At 33.0% G+C, this 10,962-nt stretch overlaps 1 protein-coding gene across 1 annotated transcript in view; it reads left to right on the top strand.

Moving 5' to 3' along the window:
- The first annotated feature begins 7,554 nt into the window (after window positions 1-7,554).
- The window catches only part of LOC112008459 (probable F-box protein At4g22030), a 5,579-nt gene continuing 2,171 nt past the window's right edge, over window positions 7,555-10,962 (top strand). Inside the window, exon 1 of the mRNA XM_024040788.2 lies at window positions 7,555-8,499. Within this exon, the coding sequence (XP_023896556.2) occupies window positions 7,587-8,499 (913 nt within the window). The 5' untranslated portion in view covers window positions 7,555-7,586. The remainder of the gene's footprint in view (window positions 8,500-10,962) is intronic.

The raw sequence follows: 10,962 nt of genomic DNA, 5'->3' as shown, positions 1-10,962 counted from the left end.
ATTTTTGGATTGAAATTTCGGACTACCAAAATATTATGAGGTTTGATATCAAAATGGAGAATTTGTTGATCACATCCTTGGTGAAGATATTTGATTCCTTTTGTTATGCCAAGAGCAATGTCTCTTAGTTTTTCCCAGCCAAGGAAACGATTGGAATCTACTAAGGAAATGAACTTCTCTTGTAACACCCTATAATTTTGATACCAATTTAATTCTTATGCATAAATTAAAAAGAAGGCCCACAATTAAATGGAATTAATTAGTTTGGGCCTAAGATATTTAAATCTGATAATTGTTATGGCAAAAGAGGCCCAAATGAGATGGCATAAGTATAAATATATGGGCCTTGATAAGCTTTAAAAAAAATAAAAAATAAAAACCTAGTCTTTCACCTCTTAAGCTACACGTGTATATACTAATGAGGCTTCCTTTTGCTCAGCTGCATCACACTATTGAACCTTGTTTTGCTTCACTGTGGTTGTGAGTAGAGACTACAGGTACATTCTCTCCTGCTCTAAACTTAGGAAAGTTAAAATACTCAATAGCTAGCAATGATCATGAACCTAGACTATCATTATATTAATAGAAAAAGGGCTCCTATAATTGTTATTATATTAGATTAGGAATGGTCAATAAGGCTGTATGTCAGGAAAGGGTACTCCATAGGCTTTGAAATTGTACCTAATAGAGTAATAGGCTTAGACTTTATCAATTCAAGTTTGTCACCATTGAAAGTGAAAAGGTTGCTTTATGGTTGATATTTATCTTCTTTATCACCCTTCTAGTGACGTGTATTCAGCTCTAAATTATTGTAGAAGGTAGCAATGCTTTTCAAGCCTAAAATATCTTGTTAGCCCCTATAACGTAGGAATAAGAAATTATATATTATTTAAGTTAACCAATTTTCCATCCACGCACTGCCATTGTTCAGAAAATTGACTTGCAATATCTTATGTTTTGTGGCATTAAGGTATTTATGGTGGCAGATATAGGCGAACACTATAATTAAATAGTTGTGAAAATTTTGGAAACTTGATTGACAAGTTCAGGCATCAAATGGGGCATTTCAATGCTTCCATTTATCAATTTAATAACTGCAATCTCAAGTAGTGATGGCCACGAATTCAATAGCCATGTCCACTGACAAAGCTGAATTGTATTTCAAAGAAACTAGACACCTCTGTAGGCCTTAATGATGATAGATTAAACTATTTAAGTGTGAAAACTGATTTTAAGTGGGAAATTGTGTATTGATGGACTTATCTTTGGTGTTGCTAAGTTCTAATTCTATTGATTTGTTGTAATTCAAGGGAGGTTGGTTTCATATTTTTGCAACTAAGAGGTAAGTGGCGTTTACTAATTTTGGGGGTTTTCCAAAACATTGTTGATTATTAAATTATTTATATCAAAGAAATATGTTGATATTCTATATATAAATTGATATTTTATAAATGTTTGATGTGCACATTGACTATTCGTTTTATGAAAAACTTGTGGGACAATCTGAATTTATTTAAACTTGTATGCGTGAATATCTCTTTATATTTTTGAGAATTATGAATGAATTATTTTTGTTAGCATATTGAATGTGTTTTTAAAACCTACGGCAAGTCATGATTAAAAGCCCAATATTGTATTTAGTCCTTAGGCTCAACTTGGGAGGAGGAAATGGAATGGAATGGAATGGAATAAAAAGAATAATTTTAGAATATTTTTTCCTTATCTTGTTTGGGAGTTTTAATGGAGGGAATGGAAAATTCATTCTCTTGTTTGGGAGTTTAAAGTGAGAGGGAATGGAATGGGTAGGAGGGAACACTCATTCCATTCTATTCCCTTAAAACCTCAAATTTTCATTCCCCCCAAAATTGGGAGGAATGGGAGAGAATGAAATTAGATTTAATGATTTTTTTACTAAAACTCCCAAAATACCCCTATATATTCAACCCTTTATTTTAAAATAGGGGTCTAATAGTAATATTGTCATGAAATGATTCCGTTCCATTCCCTCCATGTTGCTCCCAAACAAGATTACTTACATTCCATTCATTTTCATTACTTCCATTCCTTTATTTTAAAACATCCCATCAAGGTTACTAAATTCCATTCCATTCCATTCCCTTATGAACTCCAAGTGGGGCCTTAGCAATGGACAATCATACTACAGTTAGTCTTTAATAAGAAACGGTCCCAAAAAAGGGGACAATGCATATTTGATAACTCCTTAGCAAGGGAGTATACTGTTGAGGATCCAAAAAGAAAGCTCCTTAGCAAGAGAGTGCACCTTTAGATTTCAAAGGAGTCATCCCTAAGAAAAGGGATGAAAATGAGGTTCTAGTCCTAAAAGGGGACAGCACAACCCTATCAATGGGGCGTAAACGTTGACCACGAGAAAAGCCTAAGAAATTGTTTATATGATGGTATTGATATATGTATTATTATGGCTCACAATATAAATATATTTATTTTTTTATATGAAATATTTGATGATAAAATATTGATGAGTTACAAGTTATGAATTTGTTGTAAGAATTATTTATTTGAAAGGTTTGTTCCCACACCCCAATGTTAGTGAATTCCACTTATTGAGTTATCTCACCTCCCTTTATTTCCCCCTTAGAGATACATTAGAGGGATTATTGGAGTAGAGATTCTTGGAAGACAACAGTTACGAATTATTTTGTGGAACTGAGGATTTTATTGTTATTTTTATGGTATTAAACATTGTACTAAAGAATTAATTTGAGGATGTTTTATCTTTGGTGGATTAGAGCTCTGACATTTGTGATAAGATTTTAGGTTGCTGGTTGCTTTTATTTAAAAATTTTATTGATTATTTAAACTGAATAGACTTTTATTGCTTATGATTTTGGGGCATTACATCTCTAGTGAATTATTTGCTAAAAACTCATAAACTAATGCCCTTCTAAATCCATCAGTGTAGAAGCCAACCAAGTGAACGACATTAACATGGTGGATTCTACCCATTGTTCCTACTTTATTTATGAATTTTTCCCCATTGCCCTTAGAACTGTTTAGGATCTTCACGGCAATATGGATTTCATTTGAAAGCTTTCCTTTGAACACTATTCCATAGGCTCCTTGTCCTAACTTCTCAGTAAATTGATTTATAATCCTTTTAACATCATTACATGAGTACCTTGTGGGCTTGAGAGCTCTGTAATCCTCCAAAAACCTTTCAATCCTTGCTTGATTTTCTTTTTCTATTTTGTCATAGTGATAGACACGGTAGAATACATATACCACTAGTCCCAAAAGAAATGACCCCAAGGTGGAAACTTCATGTTAAACATATTCGTGAGTATATAAAATTAAATAAATAAAATTTACAGTAAATTTTCAAAAATGGCCAACAGGAAACTCACCAGTAATCACTATTGTTCTTAATCAACCTGTAAAATATTTTAACATAATTAGCTTCTAGTTGAACCTATCTGAAAATAAAAGATAATTGTTTGTATTTATATCACTAATAGCAAGAAAATTATTTGGTATTCTCAAGCAATTATTTTGGTTAATTTTTAGGTTTCGGGGGTATTTTGGTAATTCTTTTGGTTTACGGGATATTTTGGTCATTTTCTTAGGTTTAGGGGTTATTTTGGTCATTTTTAGGCTTCTGGTGTATTTTGGTCCTTTTTTAAGTTTTAGGGATATTTCGGTCATTTTCTAGGTTTTAGGGGTATTTTGGTCATTTGTAGGTTTTGGGGTATTTTGATCAATTTTTAGGCTTAGGGGGTATTTTGGTCAATTTTTAGGTTTTAGGGGTATTTTGGTTTTTTTATTTTTTATTTTTTTAGGTTTCGGGGGTATTTTGGTTAATTTTTAAGTTTCGGAGATATTTTGGTCATTTTTAGGTTTTAGGGATATATTGATAATTTTTAGTGATTTTTGAGCATATTTGATCTTTTTTATGTTTAGGAGGCATTTTGGTAATTTTAAAGGACTTTAGGGGTACTTTGGTCATTTTCAAGTTATAGGGGCATTTTGGTAATTTTGATTATTGGATAATTGGGTAGGTTGGGGTTTGCCTATAATAATTGGGTTGAGTCGGGTTTGGATTAAAATCAATTAGTTAAATGGGCAATAAATGGGTAAATGAGTTTTATGTATCTAATTCAATTATGTCTACCACAAACCTACTCATTTGAAACCCCTCGTCTCACGTGAAAGACAAGGTTAGAGCCTATGGATTGTAGCCTTGTTGTCAATGTTAATGTATATTCACTAAACGCACATGCTTTAGCCCAATTTCCTAGCCCAATGGGCTCAGACCCAATTTACTCTACTTATGGTACTCATATTTTGCGTGTACAACACTCTCTCATACCAGTATATAAAGGCCCTCTATTGAACAATTATAGAGAGAAATTATTCATTTATTTTCTGTTTTTATTTTCTCAACAGTCGCAACATAATTCTGCCGTCTATCCTCACAATAATAATAATAATAATAATAATAATAATAATAATAAATTTTAAAATTTTAAAAAATAAAAATAAAACAGTCACAACAGAATTTGGCCCGTTGCATATAATAATAATAATAATAATAATAAATTTTAAAATTTTAAAAAATAAAAATAAAACAGTCACAACAGAATTTGGCCCGTTGCATATGCGTCATATTAAGGTTGGCAATGACTTGCTTTAACTAAGTGATCTCTCATGTTTTCCCAAAAATAAAAAGTGATCTCACATGTGGTTGATATTGGTCTGTATTCTGCCTCGGCTGATTGGAATGCAATAGTTGTTTTTTTTTTTATTTTTTTTTTTACCTTTTTTTTTTTAGAGTGAATAGTTGTTTGTTTCTTAGTTTTCCATGAGATAAATTATTGACGGAGTAAAAATATGCATCTTGCCGAGGTATTTACTCATGCAAATGAATGATGCTAGTAGCTAAATAAATATTTCTTGGCCAAGTGTTTACTTGATGTATCATAATTGTATTTATTAGAAAGCATTATTGTATTTATTTTGTGTTGATCAATGCATTTTATAGAATGGTTTTGGAATGATATTCAATAATTAATTTTATACTTCCAAATGAGTTTTAAAGCATGAATAAGTCTATTAATGGGGTTTGAAAGTGATTCTAGCAAGCTCTATAAAAATGAACGAGTTAACGTGCAAATTGCACAACGGCACAAGTGAATTTGCTTAAAAAAAATATTTGATGTACTCAATTTTGATGTAGACATTAATCAAGTTAAAGAAGGTCAATCCAATTCAATTTAAGGCGAAAGGGAACAACTACTCAAAGGAAAATGATATTAAAGCTAAATCAAATTTGGATTTGAATTTCAACCAGCGCAGGCTTTATTTGTTTTGTATGACTGAGGAAAAACAAGTAGCATTAGAAAGCTAATCCAAAAGGACTACAAAGGTGGTCAATCAAAGCAAGAACATCAACAAATCACTTGAAAATGCATGAGCATATTAGAATTTGCATTGAAAGGTGCACGGCGTAGACGTTTTTATACATAAAGAATAAACATATTTCACATATTATCATAAGAATTTAGATTAGATCTCAAATCTAGAAATTTAATAATTTAACCTAATTTTCATAATTTTATGTAAAATAACCTCTTTTTTATGAAAAGAAAATGCACAAATCTATCATAGGACGATTCTAAGCAATTAATGAAAATTAGAATTATGATTGTGACACATACTATCATAATTCATAAGTGCATGGATCTACAAATCTACTTGAGAGATATGCACCAAAAACATAATTATACGATTAAATCTGCCATCTCAATGAAAGAATCTCTTCTTCTTCTTTTTTTTTTGGGGGGGGGGGGGGGGGGGTGGGGGAGATGAATGAATCATGTTAAAATATTTTTATGAATATATGATTATGGCATGAAATCAACACAAAGAACAAATCTATCAAGTCTAAAGAAGAATATAATGAATTAAACAATAAGCTATAGTAACAAGAACACCTATTAATCTAAACACATGTTTTGTACCTTTTTTTTTTTTTATAAATTTTATAGAGGAAAAACATAATTAATCTAACATATTTAAGCAAAAGAATCCTAATTAGCTATTGGACTCAAATTTACGTCCATGCACCCTAACCAAACTCTAGTCCACTTCGAGTCGTAGTTCTCACCATGGTCCATGGGTCAATTTCTTATGCTAGGGTGAACTTTTGGATCCCTTTTCAATTTCTTATACAAGAGGTTTTTTCCTTATAAGTGTACCTTGATCAACCCTAAGCCTCCTCTTTTTTTTTTTTTTTATTAGACACACTTCAAAACAAGAACATTTCAAATCAAGAAGTTAGAATTGATCAAATAATATGACCAAATTACTATTGCAAAGTAAATACTTACTTTTTTTTTAAGCTTCAAAAAATGAAAATTTCAATGACTATATTTATTACCATTTACGTATTACTTGTTTAAATATTTAGAGCAAGTAAAGAAATAAATATTTTAGTATGAATTTGTATCATTTATGTCTTTAAGCTTTTAGTATAATTTAAGTCTTTAAGCTTTTATAGGCTCTTTATGTTCTTTCACAATTAAAATTTTTCTTTAGTTAATCAAGATACATAAATTATCAACAAGATTAAAAAAAAAAAAAAAAAAAGGGTATATGAAATCATTAAAGAAATTATGCATTATCCACTTGGAATCATCTGGTATTTAAATGTCCATCATAAAGAAAAAGCTCAACCAATATATGAATTGATCTTCGTATTAATTTTAAATTAATCCTTTAGGAATTAATAAGCTTAGAATGATCCTGTGAATACATATCTATGGCAAGAATCTTTATGGAAAAATCAAAATTAAGCCTTCATACAACCTTGGTCAAAGCAACATTTTGCATATGAAAAGTAAAAAGATCAATTTACCCTTAATTGCGAATGATAACCACATATATATGATGTGAATTTAAAAATTATGGAATTTTCACCCATATGAAATTACTGTTTTTCCTTTAGTATTAAGATGACATAATATAAATTTTAATGGCTGCAAAAAGGGTGTTGTTGATGCACGGAAAACACCAAATGTGTCTATTAAATTACAAGACTTTTGGCCAACACATCAAGTGTTAATAGTTTAAATTCTATCATATCCCTTATTTTGTATTTCTTCTTTATCAATAAAATTTTGTATTTTATTAACCCTCACCATTTCTTTCTCCATCAGATTCACAGTAAATACTACAATTTACAAGAGTGCATGCCTGGTCTGAAGGGGTATAGTAGTTCTAGTAGCATTTTTGTTCTTTTAACTTGTAGAAATTGACCAGGCAGCATTGGTCAAATGGCGACCAGGTTTGAAGTAATAGGTTTTTACTGGGTGGTAAGAGAGACCCAAGCAAAGAGAGCAAACTTTGAATTTGAAAATTATGAAGAGGGAATGGGTCAGCCAATTGGGCTAAGTCAAGCCAGTTGCCAGTCAATATTTTCCACATCTGACCCCTTCTTATCAGTTATATTTCGTTGGTATAAATAAGACTCCACATGCCTATCTACCTCCATTCTCAACCTCTCATCCTCCAAAGACAAAGAAAATAACCAAAGAGACCACCTCAATCAAATGGCTTCCCTACAAGCTTCATCTCTCATACTCTCTTCTTCTTCAAACAAAATCAGTGCTGCTATTCCTGTCCCAAAACTACCAAGAGTCCCTATGTCAGTTCCAAAAATGCCAACAAGAACTGTGGTTGAGGAATTGAATATGAGGGCTGGCTTTATAAAAAAAGTCCCAATTGATGTTGAATCATACAACTCCACTAGTATTGCAAATACCCAACTCTACGCACTATTAGAAGCTGTAGCTGATAGGGTAGAGATGCACAACAACATTGGAAAGCAACGTGACAATTGGAACACCCTTCTTTTGAACTCTATAAACATGATAACTCTTACTGCTGCAACCTTAACTGGTGTTGGAGCATTTGGAGGCGCTGGAATGCCTCTATTGGCTTTGAAATTATCGTCCGCGCTATTGTACTCTGCAGCCACAGGATTGTTGCTTATAATGAACAAAATTCAGCCCTCACAACTCGCTGAGGAACAACGTAATGCTACAAGATTGTTCAAGCAACTCCAAAGCCAAATCGAAACTATCCTCACTCTTGGCACTCCAACTCAAGAGGATGTGAAAATTGTGATGGAAATGGTCTTGGCTCTTGATAAAGCCTTCCCACTTCCCTTGCTAGGAGCAATGCTCGAAAAGTTTCCTTCAAAGTTTGAACCTGCTGTTTGGTGGCCATCAAAACAATCACAGAACAAAACCAAAGCACAAGAAGGTAAATTTCATAAGATGGCGAAGAATGGTTGGAGTGAGGAGCTGGAAGTTGAAATGAGAGATATTATGGAAGTGGTGAAGAGAAAAGACATTAAAGACTATGCAAGGCTAGGCAACTTGATGTTAAAGATCAACAAGATTTTGGCTATCTCAGGCCCATTACTCACTGGCATTGCTGCCATCGGTTCCACTTTTGTGGGTAATGGATCATGGGCAGCGATAATAGCGGTGGCTGCTGGAGCATTAGGAAGTGCTGTTAATGCTTTTGAGCATGGTGGACAAGTTGGAATGGTGTTTGAGATGTATAGAAACAACGCTGGCTTCTTTCGCCTATTGGAAGAATCAATTGAAGGCACACTTGAAGAAAAAGATTTGGAAAAAAGAGAGAATGGGGAATTGTTTGAGATGAAGACATGGTGGACAAGTTGGAATGGTGTTTGAGATGTATAGAAACAACGCTGGCTTCTTTCGCCTATTGGAAGAATCAATTGAAGGCACACTTGAAGAAAAAGATTTGGAAAAAAGAGAGAATGGGGAATTGTTTGAGATGAAGTTGGCTTTGAAGTTTGGAAGAAGCTTGTCACAGCTAAAAGAACTTGCACGAAAATCTGCTTATTCCCGAAGAGAGGGAACTTCAATTGATGAATTTGCAAGCAAGCTTTTCTAATTTTAGTTTTGACAACAAGATTTTTGTATGATTAGGTAACACTGGAATGGGCTAACTTTGATTCTTTTTAACGATTGTACTCTTTGCATAACAATATAACATACAATACAAACATTTTGTTTCTATTAAGTTTGCAGAGGATTGTGTTAAATGAGTTAATTTAATTATTTTGTCCAAATACGTTAGTACAAGAAGTCATTTAAGCTCAATTCTTTAAAAAAAAAAAAAGGTCACTTCAGTATTTTTTTTATAAATTAATATTAATCAAACAGTAAAATATTTCAAATAATGCGTTTTATAAATGTTTTCATTTAATTTTTAATAGTAAAATGATATTATTTACTAACTAAAAGTTTTACAAAGTAATATGATTGATTAGTTTCACATCAACAATATAATAAACAAATTACTAATTATTTTTTGGTGATATTGTAGTTAGTACAAATTTTAGTACATGTAACTCTTAAAAATAAAAATAATTTCTAAAATCTAAAATGTAACATCTATTGTTGTTACGCTCTTTTTGAGCAACATAAAATAAATGTAGCATTTCGGTCTAATTCGGTCCACTTTGGGTTATTTGGTCTAATTCGGTCCACTTTGGCCATTTGGTCTAATTTGGTCCAATTAAATTCAATTCAGCACATTCGGTCATTTCTATTCACTTTGGTCCAGTCTTTCCACTTCGGTCCATTCAGTCCACTTTGGTACTGTCTTTCCACTTTGGTTCATTCGGTTTACTACAATCCATTTGGCTTACTTTGGTCCATTTGGTCCACTTTAATTCATTTTAGACTAATTGGGCCTTAAATTGAATTTTTTATTTTTTATTTTTTTATATTGCCATTCTTTTTTTTGCTCAATTTCTTTTTTCTACGTACATGACATAGACTTGGTTGCATGCCCATGCAGGGCTGGTAGGGCCTAAGCAGCGTGTACACCATGGCTTTGGTTGCATGCCCATGCTAGGTTGCCATGGCCTAGGCAGCATGCACGCGGGCATGCCATGGCCTTAGCTATGTGCCCATGCGAGGCTGCTAGGGCCTAGAAAAATCCACCATTGAAGCTTTAAAAATTTCATGGCCAGATTTAACATATATATATATATATATATATTATGATTTTCAAAAGCTAGAAAATAGAAAAAATCATAAAAATTCAAAAAATGCTCGAAACTTTGAAGGAAACTTTTCGAGCATTGCTCCTAGCAAGGAAGTGGGAAGGCTTTATCAAGAGCCAAGACCTTTTCCATCACAATTTTCACATCCTCTGAGTTGGATTGCCAAGAGTGAGGATAGTTGATTTGGCTTTGGAGTTGCTTGAACAATCTTGTAGCATTACGTTGTTCCTCAGCGAGTTGTGAGGGCTGAATTTTGTTCATTATAAGCAACAATCCTGTGGCTGCAGAGTACAATAGCGCGGACGATAATTTCAAAGCAATAGAGGCATTCCAGCGCCTCCAAATGCTCCAACACCAGTTAAGGTTGCAGCAGTAAGAGTTATCATGTTTATAGAGTTCAAAAGAAGGGTGTTCCAATTGTCACGTTGCTTTCCAATGTTGTTGTGCATCTCTACCCTATCAGCTACAGCTTCTAATAGTGCGTAGAGTTGGGTATTTGCAATACTAGTGGAGTTGTATGATTCAACATCAATTGGACTTTTTTTAAAGCCAGCCTCATATTCAATTCTCAACCACAGTCTTTTTGGCATTTTGGAACTGACATAGGGACTCTTGGTAGTTTTGGGACAGGAATAGCAGCACTGATTTTGTTTGAAGAAGAGAGAGTATGAGAGATGAAGCTTGTAGGGAAGCCATTTGATTGAGGTGGTCTCTTTGGTTATTTTCTTTGTCTTTGGAGGATGAGAGGTTGAGAATGAGGTAGAAGGCATGTGGAGTCTTATTTATACCAACGAAATATAACTGATAAGAAGGGTCAGATGTGGAAAATATTGACTTGTGCAACTGTTGACTTAGCCTCATTCGCTGACATTCCA

This window comes from Quercus suber, unplaced genomic scaffold (assembly GCF_002906115.3).
Source record: "Quercus suber isolate HL8 unplaced genomic scaffold, Cork oak 2.0 scaffold_66, whole genome shotgun sequence".
NCBI lineage: Eukaryota > Viridiplantae > Streptophyta > Magnoliopsida > Fagales > Fagaceae > Quercus > Quercus suber.
Note: the sequence above shows the minus strand (reverse complement) of the source record. Positions and strands in the feature narration are given on the sequence as shown.